Source organism: Panthera tigris, chromosome C1 (assembly GCF_018350195.1).
Source record: "Panthera tigris isolate Pti1 chromosome C1, P.tigris_Pti1_mat1.1, whole genome shotgun sequence".
In the NCBI taxonomy this organism is placed as follows: domain Eukaryota; kingdom Metazoa; phylum Chordata; class Mammalia; order Carnivora; family Felidae; genus Panthera; species Panthera tigris.
Window position 1 is genome coordinate 117,930,104 of NC_056667.1, and position 19,828 is coordinate 117,949,931.

The following is a 19,828-nucleotide window of genomic DNA, read 5'->3' on the forward strand; positions in this document are numbered from 1 at the left end:
ACTGTTACTGGCTTTTCTAACTTGTCTCTAATAATAAACCAGTATCTGTCTATAGTGAGAAAAAGAGAAAAGGGAACTTGGAATAATAGGTAATCCAAAAGCCAATTTGTTTATTTTCTTGTGTACCTTATAAGCTTATTTTTAGCAGTTGTGGTATATTTACATTCCTAATACTCATTTTTCACTTAGATTAGATTTAGTTTTAGTTCTTAACAATACATAGAGTTTTAGGATTAGGCTGACCTTGTATTAAAAATTGCAGTTGATAATTGAAAGCTGACTTTAAAATAATGGGTAACTCTGAGTGCTAGTTCTTAACTGGATAGCTACCCTATTCTTTTGTGTTATTAGAACAGAGTTAAATCAGGGCCTGGTTTTTTTTTTTTTTTTTAATTTTTAACTTTTTTTAACGTTTATTTATTTTTGAGACAGAGAGAGACAGAGCATGAACGGGGGAGGGTCAGAGAGAGGGAGACACAGAATCTGAAACAGGCTCCAGGCTCTGAGCTGTCAGCACAGCCCGACGCGGGGCTCGAACTCACGGACCGCGAGATCATGACCTGAGCCGAAGTCAGACGCTTAACCGACTGAGCCACCCAGGTGCCCCTCAGGGCCTGTTTTTTAAAGTAGACCCTTTTGTTTTACTATTGGAATTCCTTATGGAATCAAACGGCATGATTGATAGAAATAAATTTTAGTTTAAGCTTAAGAGTTTATCCAGATATAATAATACATGTAATCACAGTACACTAATTAAATGGTGAAATAAAACCAAGTGAAGAATTGGAAACTTTGTGACTTTAAGCCTGGTGAATGCTGAGCCTATTTATAATTAAGAGGTCATTGTTACAGAGTCAGAATTTGCCCAATGTGGAGAAATTACTTCTTGGAAAAGCACAGTGTGGCCTGACTTCAAGGTAAACAGATTAAAGAGTGAAGGAGGATTGAATAAAGCAGATTAGACGGTGTGAGCCTGTGCATCATTTGAAAACCAGGAGGCAAATACTGGTACTCTGTGGGCATTAGCAGCCTTGGCCAGATTACCAGGGTGATCCTTTGACCTCCTGCCACTTGTATGCATTCTGAGAGCCGGGTAGATTGTTTTGAACTGCTTATGTTAATGTCCGATAATTTTTTTACATTATTTGCTCATTGTAGCATTCTGCAAGTCCCCCCAGGGACAAGACAGAGTGACATGATCCATCTGGCTTCTGTTCTAAGGGGAAGGTGTGCCAAGGTGACTGCAGGTTATGGCATATAGTTGTGTGTGCCAAAGGCCACGGCTTTCAGATATCTTTAAACACAGTGATCTTTAATGGCCTATAGTGGTACTTTTTCTTCTACTGCACTACATTTTTAAGTGAACTGGTCGTAAGGCAAGGACGTAAGTTTCTCAGTTCTGTAGCTGTATCTTTCCATTGCAAATTGTTAAAATGAAGTTTTAGAATAATCTTTGTAAAAATACTTCTTTCTTTCTTTCAGATAAACTAAAGATTGTTCATCAAGCACATAAATCAAAGGTACGTTTCATATGTACGGCATCTGGCACGTAGAAAGTAATCGCTGTCGGCTGTCTCAGTGAATAAGGGAACAAATGCATGCACTTCTAAAATATTTTCCATTATAGTAGCATTTTTTTATTTCATAAGTACCCTTCCTACAGCCTTACTTTTCCATTAAGGAAAAAAAAAAAACCTCACCAAGTCATATCCCTGTGAGTAGTAGATCTTGTTAAAAAGTATTAATTTTTGGGGCGCCTGGGTGGCTCAGTCGGTTGAGTGTCCGACTTCAGCTCAGGTCACGATCTCGCGGTCCGTGAGTTCGAGTCCCGCGTCGGGCTCTGGGCTGATGGCTCAGAGCCTGGAGCCTGCTTCCGATTCTGTGTCTCCCTCTCTCTCTGCTCCTCCCCCGTTCATGCTCTGTCTCTCTCTCTATCTCAAAAATAAATAAACGTTAAAAAAAAAAAAAGTATTAATTTTTAAAAAAGCATACATGGGGGCGCCTGGGTGGCTCAGTCGGTTAAGTGGCCGACTTCGGCTCAGGTCATGATCTCGCGGTCCGTGAGTTTGAGCCCTGCGTCAGGCTCTGTGCTGACAGCTCAGAGCCTGGAGCCTGTTTCAGATTCTGTGTCTCCCTCTCTCTGACCCTCCCACGTTCATGCTCTGTCTCTCTCTGTCTCAAAAATAAATAAACGCTAAAAAAAAAAATTTATAAAAAAGCATACATGTTATTTTTTTAAATATTTATTTATTTATGTAAAGAGCGAGCGCGTGAGCCAGCATGAGCAGGGGAGGGGCAGAGAGAGAGGGAGAGAGAGAGAATCCCAAGCGGGGCTCAAACTCATGAACCGTGAGATCATGACCTGAGCCAAAATCAAGAGTCAGATGCTTACCTGACTGAGCCACCCAGGCATCCCAAAGAATACATGTTCTATATCAAGTGAATATTTAAAATAAAATAAACATAAGCATAAAACTTGGTAAAGTAAATTTAGGTTACAAAAAAAAAAAAAAAAAGAGGAAACCTTCTGTTATCTGGCAGTTCAATATCTTTGATTTTCTTAATTGTGTATCAGAAGAAAAGAGCCAAAAGCAGGTAAAAATAATTTTACTGTTTTTTCTGACCTATCTCTTTCTGTGTGTAAGAGAAGGTCCAGGACTCTGGCTCTTGGGAACATGCCTTCAAGTTGCACACAGGGCATGGCCTGCAGTCTTAATGGTATCTTACCTGCTCTGGAGAAAGCTGTTTATTTATCATGTGTTTACATGTCTGTTTTCTTACTTTTTTAGAGTAATGTATTTATAAAGCCACAATCAAAGATTTGCTTCTCGGGGCGCCTGGGTGGCTCAGTTGGTTGAGTGGCCGACTTCGGCTCAGGTCATGATCTCGCGGTCCGTGGGTTCGAGCCCAGCATCGGGCTCTGTGCTGACAGCTCAGAGCCTGGGGCCTGTTTCGGATTCTGTGTCTCCCTCTCTCTGACCCTCCCCCGTTCATGCTCTGTCTCTCTCTTTCTCAAAAATAAATAAACGTTAAAAAATTAAAAAAAAAAAAATTTGCTTCTCATACAGACTAAAGTGATCTTTTTTCTTGAATGTCAATGACTTTGTATCGACTCCTCATTAAAGCTGTAACCTTAGTCTATTATACAAACTAGTCAAGGATGAGGGACCATAATCTGTTCTTCGTGTCTCCAATATCTGGCACAATGCCTCATTCATAAGAGTGTTTTTATAACAATTTAAAAAAATTTGTTATGTTTATTTATTTTTGAGAGTGAGACAGAGGGTAAACTGGAGAGAGACAGAGAAAGAGGGAGACACAGAATCCAAAGCAGTCTCCAGGCTCTGAGCTGTCAGCCCAGAGCCTGATGAGGGGCTCGAACTCACAGACCACAAGATCATGACCTGAGCCGAAGTCAGATGCTTCACCGACTGAGCCACCCAGGCACACCATCGATTTTTGAATTAAGTATTTATTTTTGAATTCACCTAATTTCATTGTCTTCTCTAGTCATAGATGCCTACCATAAACTCAGTCAGCCTTCAAGTAAATGTATACCAGACATTACAAAGAAAATGGCATCAGGGTATGACTATCAAATGTGAATTAGTAACTTCAAAACACATTTTTTTTTCCTTGTAGCTTAAAATAGCACACATTTATTCTCTTCTAGTTTTGGAGGCCAGAAGTCCAAAATTAGTTTCACTGGGCTAAAATCAAGGTGCTGGTAGGACTAGTTCTTTCCAGTAATTTTACTTTTTTATACCACGGATTATATGTACCAATTTGACGTTACCCCTTGTCAGATGCTTTAAAATTCAGTGCCACATGTGTCCGGGCTGCGGTGTGGAATCTGCACTTTGTGTGAGTGCTAGAATGTCCCTCCACTATGGCCGCCGACTTCATTCTTTTTCTGGGACAGGAGGGTTTACAACCTTGTCTCTAAAATGTGGAGAATAGGAAGTTTGGGCTTGTTATAGAGGGAGAAAAATATATACGTATACGTATATGTGCGTGTGCGTGTGTGTATACATACATACGTATGTATGTATACATATGTACATGTATACATACATATGTATACATACGCACACACACACATATATATATAATAAAGTTATAAGGAAACAATATGCTCTTTGAAAAGGTTGTAAAATAGAGTGATGTCATTCTCCATTCAGTGTTGCATTTTTACATTGTTGGACTTGTCCATATGATCGTACGATGAGGTACAAAGACCTGATTCATAATATTCAAATACTCAATATCATGACATTTAAAAAAAAATCAGGAAATTTTCCTCTTGTAGTTGGAAATCTATTAGAATTGTTTCTTATGTTAAAAATGGTTTTTTAAGTTTATTTATTTTGAGAGAGAGAGTGGAGCAGGGGCAGAGAGAGAGAGGGAGAGAGAGAATCCTAGGCAGGCTCCGTGCTGCCAGTGCAGAACCCAACATGGGACTTGAACTCATGAACTGTGAGATCATGACCTGAGCCGAAACCAAGAGTCTGATGCTTAACCAACCGAGCCACCCAGGAGCCCGTTTCTTATATTTAAAACACATGTTCCAACCTGGCATGTTAGAGTTATACAATTAGAGCTTATCTTTCCAGTTGAACAATGTCTTTATTTAAAGAAATAAAGTTGCTTTAGAATGTTTCTGGAATCTGGCTTTATAAATTTTCATCTAAGCCATAACCATTCTAGTTAAATACAGACTATACACCCCAGGGATGATTCTTCCACGTTTCCTCTTCAGCTTTTTATAAGGAAAGGGGTTAATATATTTTTACAGATACAGATTTAAAACTTAAGAAAAACTTTACCCCAAAGCCCTCATTTGTGCTTTATCCAGCTTCCAGTCATTTTTCTCATTTCCCCATCTGCATTCTGTTTTCCATTTTCTGTTCCTCGTCTGTGGGGCTTGTAAAGCAACCCTGGACCAGCGACCAGCCCATCAGTTTTCCAACAACCCAGCAACCCAGCTGTAGTTTTAGTCTCCTTCCTCAGCCAGAGGAAGAGACTTCCAACTGTCTTAATGACCTTGATCACAAAGGCATTTCCCCCATTTCCTCAATTTTCTACTTTTAGAGACTTCTTAATTACCAGGTATCTACAGAAATTTCTTCCCACTATTACAATGAAACTATCTGGATACCTTCCTGTGAGAGCCTCCTGTTTGGAGGAGCCTACTGTTTGGAGCTCATAAGCTCAGTTTTTTGTTTTTTGTTTTTCCCAATGTTTATTTATTTTTGAGAGAGAGAGAGAGAGAGAGAGAGAGAGAGAGAGAGAGAGACAGAGCACGAGCAGGGGAGGGGCAGAGAGAGAGACGGGGGAGACACAGAATCCGAAGCAGGCTCCAGGCTCTGAGCTGTCAGCACAGAGCCCAACACAGGGCTTGAACCCATGAACTGCGAGATCATGATCTGAGCTGAAGTCAGATGCTCAACCGACTGAGCCACCCAGGTGCCCCTGAGCTCAGTTTTTGTTGAATGAATGAGTCAATCAATAGTACAGTGTAAATAATTACCTTAATATGATTTATGGTTATTAAGAAAATGTACCTGTGTGTGTATTATGGGGCTGTTTGTAAAGTCAGAATAATTCCTATTAAAGAGTTTTAAAATGAAAACTCTAGAGGTGCCTGGGTGGCTCAGTCGGTTGGGCGTCCGTTTTTGGCTCAGGTTATGATCTCGAGGTTCTTGGGTTTGGGCCCCACATCGGGCTCCATGCTGACAGCTCAGAGCCTGGAGTCTGCTTTGGATTCTGTGTCTCCTTCTCTCTCTGTCCCTCCCCTACTTGTGCTCAAATAAATTAAAAAATAAATAAACATAAAAAAATTGTTTTTAAATAAAAACTCTAATTTCTCCTATTTTGTGAGTTTGGAAACCAGGTAACTACTCTTGTTAAAAGTTTATGAGAGGAAGAAGTCATACCCTGCAAGAATTTTTTTAAGAAATGTGCAAGATCTTTAAGAAGAAAACTTCAAAATGCTAGTGAGGGTTATTCAGTTGTCCAGGTCCATTGAACTGAACTCCCCTTAAGATCTTTGCATTTTATTTATGTGAAATTCTACCTCAATTTAACAACAACAACAAAAAAAATAGACACACCAAAAGGATCCAACATAAGACTTAAATGGAAATGCTTAGGGTATTTGGATAGGAAGATGCACCAGCTTGAAGATGTCTGTTTTCTCTTAGTTAACTTATGAATTTAATGTCACCCCAATAAAATACAGCAGCAGTTGTGTATACATATGAATTAAAGAAGCTGATTGTAATACTAATATGCAAAAAGTAAGAACAGTCAGGAAAAAGAAGAGAAAGGAGAGTGGCCAGCCCTGACATGTATTAGCCATATGATTAAACTAAAGTAAATAAAACAGTGTAGTAACTGGCACATGAACTGTTAGGTGAATGGTACAGAATTAAAAGTACAGAAAGAGACCCAAATATATATGGGAATTTAGTGTATAGTAAATTCAAAGCTGTAGAGAAAATATGGAGGATTCTGTAAGTGTTACTGGGACAACTGGGGAGACGTCCAGAAAACAGCTAAATTGAATCCGTATTCTTTTCTTCATGCCAAAATAAATATCCATCGGGTTAATGACTTAAGTGTGACAGTAGAGCCCACAGGTAAGAATGTAGATGAAACAGATTGAACATGAGTAGATCATTTGTTCACGCCAGGTGATGGGTACGTGGAGGGTTCAGTATGCTGCTTGGTATACAGTGTATGTTTGAGATTCTCCATAATTAAAAGCTTAGAAAAAATGAAATTGATGAACATGTTTGAAGAAAACGTGAAATTTTAGAAGGAATTTTGGAATGAAGGCCGTTCTAAGTAAGATGTAGAAAACCCAGAAACTGTCAGAAAAATTGCTAAGTTTACTTCATGTATTTATTCAACAGGCATTCAGCACTTTTACTAGAAAAAAAAACATTATAAGAAAAAAATCAAGGAAGGAATGAACACTGGAGCAAAATTTTCTTTTTTTTCTTTTTTTTTAACTTTATTTTTGATTTTTTAAAATTTACATCCAAATTAGTTAGTATATAGTGAAGCAATGATTTCAGTAGATTCCTTAATGCCCCTTACCCATTTAGCCCATCCCCCCCTCCCACAACCCCTCCAGCAACCCTCAGTTTGTTCTCCATATTTATAAGTCTCTTTTGTTTGGAGCAAAATTTTCTAAGTTATATTACAGACAAGGCCTAATTTTCTTAGTGTGTGTGTGTGTATGTGTATTACAATTCTATTTAAAAAATTATCATTTGAGGGGCATCTGGCTGGCTCAGAACAGCATGTAACTCTTGATCTCGGGGTTATGAGTTCAAGTCCCATGTTGGGTACAGAGATTACTTAAAAATAAAGTCTTTTTAAAAAAATTATCCTTGGGGCACCTGGGTGGCTCAGTCGGTTGAGCGTCCAACCTCGGCTCAGGTCATGATCTCACAGTCTGAGTTCGAGCCCCGCATCAGGCTCTGTGCTGACAGCTCAGAGCCTGGAGCCTGCTTCCGATTCTATGTCTCCCTCTTTCTCTGCCCCTCCCCTGCTCATGCTCTGTCTCTCTCTGTCTCAAAAATAAATAAAAACATTAAAAAAAAATTAAAAAAAAATTATCCTTTGAGCCCATTAAAAAACAAAATATTTATGACTTTACTCAAAATAAATACAAATTAAGACTGCACATAATCTTCATCTGTTAGGTTGCCAAAGATTAGACGGTGTTGATAATACACCGTGTCAGGGGGGCTGTGAGAAACAGGTACTCTCAGCAATTGGTAGCGTTCCTGTAAAGCGGTACCACTTCTGTGAAGCATAATTTAGCAATATCTGCCAGAAAAAAATTGTGTGTATTCTCTGACCCAACGATTCTACTTCTGGGAATTTATCTTACATATAAAACTTGTGCAAAATCTATCTTAGCCATAAAACTTGTATGTATGCAAAATATCACACGTATGAGAGGTTATTTGTTGCAGGGTTCTTTACGGTGGCAAGAGATGGAAACAATCTAATGGCCATCAGTGAGGACAGAGTGTGTGTATATGTGTTTATGTCTCTTCAGTGGAATACCCTGCAGCCTTGCTAAATTATGAGGCATCTCGTATACCAATTTGGAATGATTTTAAGCTATGTTTTAAGAGAAAAAAGCAAAGTGTTAGAATATAGCGTACAATATGCTGTTATTTGTTTGAAAAATTTTACATGCACATTTCTGCCTGCATGAACATATACAGACACAGTGTCTGGAAGGATATACCAGAATTAGTAGAAGTTATTTGTAGGAGAACTGGGCACCTGGTAGATAGGGATTGGAAGGAGACGTACTTTACACTCCATCCATATGTACTTGGAGAATTTTGTATTATGAGTATGTTACCTATTCTAAAATGATTTGTTTTAAATAACATTCCCCCCTCCCCCCGCCCCACCCCCCCCCCCCCAGCCGCCGCCCGTTTAATCTCTGTGCTCTGGAGATCAAGCCCTGTGCTCTCTAGTAGGTGAAGTTGTGAACTGTGGAGCATGGCTTCTGGGCCTTCTATTTTGGCTGCTGGAGTGGCCTTTCTGTTGACTCTCCCTCTTAACCATATTCTAGAAATAGACTATGTTGCTAAGCAGCTGCATTCTGGTTGACAAGTGGATTGTCTGTTCATCTCTGTGTGCTTTTTGGGGGCAGATATCAACTCAAAGTCTTCTCCTATAGTTATAATATTTAACTGGATTTGTAAAAAAAAAAAAAAAATCATTGGAGGACAGATTCATCCACCACCACCTGAAACCTCATCATGAAAGGTTACAGTCAATATCACATGGGATCAAGTTAATATGACATGGGATCATGTGTTTACTCGATAGGGCAAGGTTTTTAGATACACGGAGGTAAGCTTGTTTTTCCCTGAAGTCAAGCTGGTCAGAGCTCAGGCTTCAGTTCCATGTACTCTGGGTCTGTTTTGTAACCTCTCTGTTTCTTGAAATACTGTAAGGATGAGATGATGATGATGGTGATGGTAGTGGCAGTAATGATCATGGTGGTGGTGGTGGCGGCGATGATGATGGTGGTGATGATGATGATAATGGTGGTGGTGGTGATGATGGTGATGGTGGTAGTGATTATGATGGTGGTGGTGGTGGCAATGATGATAATGATGGTGATGGTGGTGATGATGATGGTGGTGGTGGTAGTGATGATGGTGGTAGTGGTTGTGGCGATGATGATAACGATGATGGTGGTGGTGATGATAATGATGGTGGTGGTGGTGATGATGATAATGATGGTGGTGGTGATGATGATGGTGGCAGTGGTTGTGGCAATGATGATGGTGGTGGTGGTGATGATGATGGTGGTAGTCGTTGTGGCAATGGTGATGGTGGTGGTGGTGATGATGGTGATGATGATGATGGTAGTGATGATGGTGGTAGTGGTTGTGGCGATGATGATAATGATGATGGTAGTGGTGATGATGATGATGGTGGTAGTCGTTGTGGCAATGGTGATGGTGGTGGTGGTGATGATGGTGATCATGATGATGGTAGTGATGATGGTGGTAGTGGTTGTGTCGATGATGATAATGATGATGGTGGTGGTGGTGGTGATAATGATGGTGGTGGTGGTGATGATGATAATGATGGTGGTGGTGGTGTTGGTGGTGGTGGTGGTGGTGGTGGTGATGATGATGATGATGGTGGCAGTGGTAGTGATGATGATGGTGGTAGTCATTGTGGCAATGATGGTGGTGGTGGTGGTGGTGATGGTGATGATGATGATGGTAGTGATGATGGTGGTAGTGGTTGTGGCGATGATGATGATGATGGTGGTGGTGATGATAATGATGGTGGTGGTGGTGGTGATGATGGTGGTGATGGTGGTGGTGGTGGTGGTGATGATGATGGTGGTAGTCGTGGCGATGATGGTGGTGGTGGTGATGATGGTGATGATGGTAGTGATGATGGTGGTAGTGGTTGTGGCGATGATGATGGTGGTGGTGATGATGATGGTGGTGGTGATGATAATGGTGGTGGTGGTGGTGATGATGATGATGATGGTGGTAGTGGTTGTGGCAATGATGATGGTGGTGGTGGTGGTGATGATGATAATGATGGTGGTGGTGGTGATGGTGGTGGTGTTGGTGGTGGTGGTGATGATGATGGTGATGGTGGTAGTGGTTGTGGCAATGATGATGGTGGTGGTGGTGATGGTGGTTGTGGCAATGATGATGGTGGTAGTCGTTGTGGCGATGATGATGGTGGTGGTGGTGACGATGGTGATGATGATGATGGTGGTGGTGATGATGGTGGTGCTGGTTGTGGTGATGATGATGATGATGATAATGGTAGTGGTGGTGGTGATGATGGTGATGGTGGTCTCCTGGAACACTGTGAGGATGAGATGATGACGATGATGATGACGATGATGACGACAGCAACAACAGAATAGCAGCAGCTAACGTGAAGAGTCCTTGCTCTGTGACAGATAACATATTGATGGTTTCGTCTCATTTCATCTTCACCACCGGGCAAAAGAGAAGATTCCTTCCTCTCCCCTTTTCTACAAAGGAGGACACTAAGTCTTGGAGAGGCTGTGTCGTTTGTTGAGAATACACAGCGGGGCATTGGTGGAAACCAAATTTTAATCTGGACCTGGTGCCAAAGCCCTGTGCTCCCCAGCCCTTGCGGAGCGAGCACACATAATGGGTGCTCACATGTGTGTGCTTCTGCCCTGTCGGTGGTGGGAACAGCATGTGACTCCGGTTATTGCCGTGACCCAGGGTAACAATCCTGTGTCTTCGAGAAGTCTTACCAAACACAAAGCACCTATAAGTACTGGTAAGATGCAGGTTTTTTTTCTTTCCAGACGAATGAGCTTGTGTTGAGTCTGGAGGATGACGACAGACTCATGCTGAAGGAAGACAGCACGCTGCGAGCCGCTGGAATCGGTGAGCGAGAGGGGCCCTGCGGTGCTGGAGGGGCGCTCGCTCCCCCAGCCTCTCTGCTGACGCCCGGCTGATGATGTTTGGATAACTCACCGCAAAGTAAATGCTACCCTGGGTGCTCTTTACACTCCCTGATAATTATTCAGAGGAGGAGGACGAGAATGATGTACATTCAGATCATTTGACTGAGGGCAGGAGATATCTGCTCTCCAAATGTGCAGAATGCAAATAGTTCTTTTCAGCAGGTATGCTCAGAATTCTGCTGAGAGTTATTTTAAGTGATTGACAGGTTATTACTCACTTAATAACCTACTTACTCTTATCAGCATCATTTGAACTGACGGTTTGAGAGAAACGGACCTGGTAGAAGTAACGTGGAATAATGAAGTAAGATGTTGTTTGTATAACGTGCAGCGCAGTTTCTAATAGTCTTCTGGATCACTCAGGGCCCGCCAAGCCGTGGAATTTCAAGCAGGAGCCTAGTGTGTGCGGTTGAAAAGGGGCCCCACCTAGCTCTTCAACCTGCGTGTGGTTCTGTTTTAAAGAAATACCATGTGACATGTTTTGTGACCATTAGATGTCACTCTAATTCTGTGTATGTACACCTAAAGATCATCTGGCGATAGCAGTGAAGATTTTCAGAGGTGTGAGCAGTTAAAGGCACTATGCCTCTGACGTACCTCTGCGGTCAGTGACTCTAATGAAACAGCACAGATCACACTTCCTTCATAATTATTTACATGTACTGGTTAAGGGGTACTCTAAGTGAGGTCCCTATTAGGAGGCTTTCCATCTTTTTGGCAGGTGTTCTCTTGAGTCATTTTAGTGACATATGTCAGGAGTTTGGTTTCGAAGGGTCCGTGTGGCTAAGGTAAGTTCCTGACATGTCTTCTTTTTTTTTTTTTTTTTTAACGTTTATTTATTTTTGAGACAGAGAGAGACACAGCATGAACGGGGGAGGGGCAGAGAGAGAGGGAGACACAGAATCGGAAGCAGGCTCCAGGCTCTGAGCCATCAGCCCAGAGCCCGACGCGGGGCTCGAACTCGCGGACCGCGAGATCGTGACCTGAGCTGAAGTCGGACGCTTAACCGACTGAGCCACCCAGGCGCCCCCTTGACATGTCTTCTAATTTAAGTAGGATTTTGAATAACACGTTACAAAATCTTAGACTGACTTTCCCTGTTTGTTTCCACTATTAGCTGGATTTAGTGTCTTTTCATATTATAAATAGGTAAGATTGCTATTGTTTGAAAACACAGTTTTTATTTTGGCATTTATTTCTTCAAATGCTATTATATTATTACAGCAAGTGGCACCTGTGTTATTGACGCATACAGCACCTAGAAGTTAGCCCCGCTTGTTACTAACGCATAAAGCTGTAATTATTATAACAGATTGCTGTGGTATTAATGTACGGATTGAAAGCTGCATGGAAAAGATCAGAAGCAAACTAAAAAAGAAGTCAGAGTTCACAATATGATACAGTTTTGACATCTCAAATAAGTGGGGAAAGAGTGAATTAGCTAGAAAATGATGTCAGGCCCATTGCCAAAGCATTCAGGAAAATAAAATTTAAATCCTTATCTCAATCTTTATTCCAAAATAAGTTGTGGATTGATTAAATGTCACAATGTAAAAAAAATTTTTTTTTAAATAAAATGTAGCTTAGTAATTTCATAATCATGGGGAGAAGAGCTCTCCAAGCATGACTTTGAAGGCAGAGCCATAAATCGGGGCAAAATGATATATTTGACCACGTAAAAACTAAAAATTGTAAACAGAGTTAAAGCAGAAACACCAAACTATGAAAAAAATACTTTGTATATGACAAAAAAGTTATTAGCCTGAATTGATAAAAGCTCTTATAATTAGCTTGAAAAAGATAAGAAATCCTATTGGTGGAAGAAATAGCTAACATATGAAAAATAGTTCAGCCTTATTAGTCCTGAGAGAGAGAGATACATGATGATAGATGCTATTTTATGTAGTAATAGTAATCTAGTGGTTAAGAATTAGAGACTGGAGCCAGAGTGCTTGGGTTTACAACCTCATTCTGCCACTTACTGGCTGGGTGACCTGGGACAAGTACCAGTTTGTTATTTATTATTTCTTTTAAACATTAAAAAACATTTTAAAAAAATATTTATTTTTGAGAAATAGAGCACGAGCAGGGGAGGGGCAGAGAGAGAGCGAGACACAGAATCCGAAGCTGGCTCCAGGCTCCAAGCTGTCAGCATACAGCCTGACATGGGGCTCGAACCCATGAACCGTGAAATCATGACCCGAGCCAGAGTCGGCCGCTTAACCAACTGAGCTGCCCAGGCGCCCTGACAAGTAGTGGTTTCAAGACTAGCAGACATGAAGAAAAGTGGTAGTATCCAAGAGAATGTTGGGAAGTGGATACTCTTTTGTACTACTCTTGGGAATGTATATTACCTCTAACTTCCTGTAGGTCAGTTTGGCCAATGAGACTTTCTCGCTCCTTAACTTTGTCTTGTATCTGTTACCAGGCCAACAGGAGTACGCTTCCTCAAACTCTGTGACTCCCCGGAGGTTGAGATGTGCCTTCAGAGGGTGGCAGGGGTTCTCTCCCTTTCCCTGTTTGTGAAATCACTGGTGTAGAGCTTTCTTTATTGAATGGAAATAGAATATATTGTGTGATACCATTACTGTTTAAAATATATGTTTACACATCTGTATGTGTATATGGAGAAAAGATCATGTGACAAAATTTTAGAAATGGTTCTTTGGGTGGTGGCACTTTAAACAATTGATTTTTTTTTCCTCTCCATATTGTCTAATTGTTCTTGTAGTGGAACATTTTTATACAGTTCACATATACTTAATTTGTAAATTAAGGAACCAATTTTAAAGAATAGACTCCTGAAAATTGGTTTGAGTGAGGGCTCTGCATTTCACTTATTTTGTGACCTTTGGGAAGCCATTTAGTGTTTTTGAATGTTCTGATCTCTATAACACAAAACAGAACCAATTAGACCTGTGTCAGACTGTTGTCTTAAGAGTTGAATGAAAAAAAATATATGAAAGCATCTGGAACGATGTCCGTAGAGACCCTCAGAAATACTTATTTGGAAACCATTTTGGAGAAGGCAGTTGGCAAATGTGAATTGTTGGTTTAATTGTCTTTAATCTCAGACTCCTGTATGGGCACCTGGGTGGCTCGGTTAAGTGTCCGACTTCGGCTCAGATCATGATCTCACAGTTTGTGAGTTCGAGCCCCACGTCAGGCTCTGTGCTGACAGCTCGGAACCTGGAGCCTGCTTTGGATTCTGTGTCTCCCTTTCTCTCTGCCCCTCCCCTGCACAAGCTCGCTCGCGCGTGCGCACGCTCTCTCTCTCTCTCTCTCTCTGTCTCTCTCTCTGTCTCTCTCTCTGTCTCTCTCAAAAAGTGAATAAATAAACATTAAGAAAAATAAAAAAAAACTTTCAGACTCATGTAATGAACCACCTGTGAAGGTAAGCATCAAATCCATCTTTTTGTCATTCCTGTTTTAAAGCCATGGGTCTTTGGCGAGAATCAGATCCTTTCCACGAGTCCCAGGGTGGTACAAGAACCTTGCAAGCCCCTAGCCCTGCTCAGGGGTGACGCTAGGCCCAGCCTGAGTGGCTCTCCTGTCCCACGCGTCCCTCCGTGTTGCCTGGGGCCGTGTAGCTGTACCCTGGAGAAGCTTCATTTAACACCTAGGGAAGGAGGTGACGGGCCCTGGAGACCAACCAAAAATTCTAAGTGGGAGTAGAGTTGTAAAAACGACCCTTGAAGTGTGCGACTTTTCTGGGGAATTGCCCCTCCCTCAGTGCTGTGTCTGGTTCGGTTTTTAAGAGGTTTAAGGGAAAAACTCGACGTCGTCCCTCTCCCTTTGTACCACTTGATCTTGCTGTAGAGCTGTCACTCTGCCATCACAGCCAGTTGCCATGGGAATAATGCCAATGTAACAAATTTATCATTATGACTTCTCTGCAGAATTCATGAAAGGGAAAGAAGGACTGTGTGTGTGGAGGGGAAATGAGGGGAACAAACTTGTTTGAAGATCTCTTTTCTCACGGAGAAATTCTCCAGTTCCTGCTCCGACCTTTTATCTGCATCGCAGATCCCAATTGTATATTCTGCGCCTGACGTCAGGGCAAATTTTCGCTTGCGGACTCAGAGCTAAAAGACAGAAGGAAAAAGATTTGCTTTTTGGAAGGAAGAAGAAAGCTTGGCTCAGAACTGTTATTTGTAATTGAAAGATTTTTACCTTGTTATTAATGATTGTGGTTTTGTGCACTGATTCCCCTAAGTGGTAGATTTGCATGTAAGTATTTTGGGGGTATCTCTTTCCTTTTGCAACACTCTGCCACTATTATCTTTTGAGTCTTCTTTCCTTAGGAAAGAAATGGTGGCAGGGTAACTCTTTTCAACCAGTTGTGTTTTGCTGGAAATATTTTAAGACAAGATACAGTGGGCCAAACCAGAAGTGCTGATCTGAGGGAAGAGCTTGCATAAAACCAGATCCTGTGATCCTTCCAAAGCTCCCTTGTGGTCTGTTTTCCTCCTGCGTGTCACCTCTTGGTGCCTGTCCACGACCAGATCCCTGACTCTGTGCCCAGCACCTTCTGATGACCTCACACGTACAGCTGATATTGTGGGATTCTTTGGCTTCCATTCCTTTATCAGGCTCGTGTTTGATTTGTGTTTCCTGAAGGTTTGGGTCCCTTTCCCATTCTCTTCTGGATAGTAATATCTTCGGGCACATGTGCTCTCCTCCCTTGACAGCGCGGGAAGGGGGCTGTTCTGTACTTTAAACATCAACACAGTGATAGTCTGGTACTCAGGGAAGTAGGTGCTAGACCCAGGAAATTGGGCTTCCAGAGCAAGAGGTCTGGACTGTTTCCTTTCTACCTTCCCCTCACCATTGTGGACATCACAGGCCTGTGTCCAGTCTGTCAAAGGTCAGATTTCTTTTACTATTCGTTTTCTTCAAACTGTAGCTTGAAACCCTCTCTGCCAGCTGATCTCAGGAACACCAGACGCTTGAAGCAAACATAAAATAAAAACCACTGTGTTTGGGAACTTTCTGCCTGATCCCTTTGGTGCAAAGTTAGAAACATAACTCAGCCGTGAGCACAGTTTTGAATGATTTGTACATTGGGATTTTGTGAACCTTGCAAGGGTAAGATGTATTCCTGGGCCAGGAGAGAGGGCAGAACTTTGTCCTTTTGGTCTCAAATTGCCACAGAAACCAAACCTCGCTCTTCGCGTATTGTGTGTGTGTGTGTGTGTGTGTGTGTGTGTGTGTGTGTGTGTGTGTGTGTGTACACGTGTGTCCATAATCTGCAATTATTATCACATTACAGACTGCCTTGATCATTATCTGTCCCACAGAGTCAGCGCACAGGTCTCTGTCTCTCTTCTCAGACAACAGTTACTGTGCCTTATGCTACATTGGTGCTGACTAGTACAGGCTAGGGAGTTTGAAACTGCAATAAATCCTTGTCGATGGGTGAGTTTTTTGAAATAAGCTAGTTAAGGAGTTTAAGCAGATTGCCTTGAATTTTCCTTGAGATTTCACATTTAAAATTGGTTTTTCTTACATCCTTTTATATAAAGTCATTATTATTTTCCTTTTAAAGGTGAACGTATATGGTGTCTGACCTGTTTAGACACATGGTATACAATTATTCATTTCATTTTCAAAGTTTGAATGTCCTGGCTTATGTTCATTTCAGCAAACTTGAAAGTCTGCATTAAAATGGTGCGTGGTATTTGAAGGATTCTTACTTGATATCATTTGATAGTAAGACAAAGGATGAACTGGCAATGTATTTATTGGATTTTAGATTTTACATTCATTTCAGATCCACTTGCACCCGAGTGCCCTGTCGCCTACAGCACATTTAATTTAAAATCAGGTGCCCTGGGGACTGGCACACAGTAGCCTTCCCGAGGGTTCTTCTGGAGCCATTTTAAATAGAATTGGAGAAGCAAGAATTTAAGGGATGATGGTGCGAAAGGGTGATTATGGAGAGGTCTTGAAAATCTTTTGTAATTTGTTTTCATTTTAAATTCACAAGTAAATTTGCATCATCAATACAGGAAATCGTTGTCTCAAACATTTTCAACAGAATTTTATAGACTTTAAAAAACATTCCATTTTGTTTGAGGACCACATTACTAAAGTTTACAATACGTCTTAAGTCTTACTTTTTAATGTTCCGAGTAACCTGCTTTGAATTTGTGTCTTGTTTTCCAGTTTTTTAAGGGTGTCAGTTTTACCAGCCTGAAGTTTTTGAGTGTAATCCATTTGTCAGTCTTGTTTTTTTTGTTTTTTTTTTGTTTTTTTTTTTTTGAGGAAAAGTATTCATCTGGAAATAAAATCTTGATCTTAGGAGGATCTCATTTTGAGCCTGTATTATGGGAGAAGGCATAAATACTTTAGATAAATAATGAGTTGATCTGTAAGTTAATTAAACCCGAGCAAACCTGCATGTCAAAACAAAAACGCTTCGTCAGTGTTTTCTTTACATCCGCTTATTCTGAACCTGTTACTGCGGTACTGAGGAACCATACGATGCATCCCTTTCTCAAAAGGGGTACAGATAAATGCCAGCTGCAGTGAGTGAAAACCGTAATTACAGTTAGTGTGTATTGAGCAAAGTGCTGTGTGGGCAAAGCACTGTGTAAAGTTCTGTATGTAAATAGCACATCCTAGATAACACTTTGCATTGTGATTATTAAGAACAGGGTGCCTTTTGCCCATTCTCCATTTGAAGAACGCTTAGCATCGCTTGTAAATGATACAGGTCTACCTTTGGGCTTGCTTCACTTCAAAAAAGGAAACCCCGGGAGCTTTTTATAGAAAGGACAGACCCCAAAACATCTTCTCTTTGAATACTGAATTTTCTGAAGCCCCCTTGTCAACAGTTTACTGATTCCAAGTGCGGGGCCTGTTAGCCATTCTTTTAAAGGCTGTTTTCTTGTAAAATGTAGCTGTACGTGAGCTTCTGGTTTGCCTGGGCTGCATTTGTTTACAGCCCCTCCTCACCGATTCTCAGTTTCTCTCTGCCCACCTCCTCCCCACCCCCAGGCTCATTGTGCCGAGATTGTAATCTGATTTTCATCAAGATTCATCTTCACTTAATCTTGAAGATGCAGTGAGACTGGAATGAGGATCTGAGACTATGGGTGTCTTTATTTTCTTCTTTCCACATTTCTGTGTTTTCTGTAACGAGCACGGGCAACTCATGATTGAGAAACAATAAATTTGATATTCTTAAGACCAGCATTTTTTTTTTTTTTTAACTGAAGTGCTGTGCCAAGCTCCTTAATTTCATTCTTTTGTGGTAAATTCTAGCGATGAGATGAGTTTGGTAAACTAAGAGACCTGGGGGTGGTAATCCTTGGCATCTTTCCCTATTATCCTATTTATTTGGCTTGAAGAGTTATACTTGTCTGTTTTTAGAGGATATGTTAATTGAGTGATCAGTATTCATTACAAATAATCTTGTCTGTTTTCTTGTCGAGATTCTGAAGGCCCTTTTGCTCTTTCTGTAAAAGCTAAGCAGACTGTATTAACTTCTGGTTTAATTTAAAAAACGAATGTGGAACTTGTTGGCGCACACCTTAAAGAATTGCATGTTTAATAATTGGAAGGCTTTCCATCAGATTTGTCTCCAGTCTGAATTAATAATGTTGCTGACTTATTGTTTTAGAAGACGGAGTCCTTGACCTGCTGGGTTGAAAGAATGTGACTGCTTTGCCCCTCTGTGGGTCCTTTAGCTGTGCTATATCCCCTGTGAATAATTAGAGGTGTTTGAAGGTATTGCGGTAGAAGCCAATTTGTGTCTTTCACTTTGCATATTGTTGAAGCCTCATGAATTAGTCATAAGCAGGCAAAAAATTAACTTCTTCAGACACATATTTTGATGGGTCATGAGGGAGAATGTAAAGTGATCTGTAAAGTATTCTACTGATCCTCTAAGTATTAAATTATTATACCTACAGGCTAATTTCAGAGAGAGAAAAAAAGCATTCTTCCTCCGCCTTCAGTAACTGAGCAGCAAATTTGGGGAAAAAAAAATAAATGTTAATTTTCTGGGACTGTTAAGAGGTCTATAACATGAGCAATTTTATGGTTTCCTGGACACCAGAGTCTTGTACGAATTCTTGTTTTTAATTGTTTTCTTGTGTATTTTTCTTTTTAATTTTAAATTATTCGAGTTCAGAATTCTTACAACAACCAATACTTCTTGTTGATTTGATGAAATGTGAAACCAAACAAGTAGCTCATTTTTCTCACTTTCGGCGTCTGAAACACTGAATCAGAGTAATATGGATTTCAATACTTGCTTAAAAATCTAGTTTTACATTAACATTTTTTTTCCATTGTCTTTTTTTTTTTTTTTTTTCAGCTCATGAAACTGAAATTGCATTCTTCTGTGAAGAAGATTATAAGAACTACAAAGCTAATCCCATTTCATCCTGGTGAAAACCCTTTGGGGTCTCCCTTTCTGCAAACCTGTCTTAAGCTTTTTATCCCACTAGTGAGTTTTTTTTTTTGAAATTGATAAATAAACTTAAAAAATTAATTGCAGGCTCTGCGATTTTTGCTGAAGTCTGTGGTGTTTTCTGTCCCTGCAGGTCTGTACTTTTTCTTTTTTTCTTGTTGTAAAATAATGTATTTATTTATGAAAAAAAAACAGACGATTTTTTTTTTTAAGTGAAAGAAATGGTTATCCAAAAATCATCATGGACGATTGGTTCTCTAGTCATAACTTATTTTTCTGAAATTAGGGGTTATTTGGGTGGCTTGCATGTTGGGTTCCTTAAAAAGATTGGAAGATGGGGCGCCCGGGTGGCTCAGTCAGTTAAGCATCCAACTTGAGAT

General features: G+C 40.6%; 1 protein-coding gene across 6 annotated transcripts in view; it reads left to right on the forward strand.

Moving 5' to 3' along the window:
• CC1H2orf76 (chromosome C1 C2orf76 homolog) overlaps positions 1-19,529 on the forward strand; it is a 61,908-nt gene extending 42,379 nt beyond the window's left edge. For all 6 annotated transcript variants that reach the window (XM_007091150.3, XM_007091149.3, XM_007091147.3 and 3 more), the window contains 3 exons: positions 1,483-1,520; positions 10,865-10,946; positions 19,353-19,529. In XM_007091150.3, coding sequence (XP_007091212.2) covers positions 1,483-1,520; positions 10,865-10,946; positions 19,353-19,429 — 197 coding nt within the window. In that variant the 3' untranslated portion in view covers positions 19,430-19,529. The remainder of the gene's footprint in view (positions 1-1,482; positions 1,521-10,864; positions 10,947-19,352) is intronic.
• The last annotated feature ends 299 nt before the right edge of the window (positions 19,530-19,828 follow it).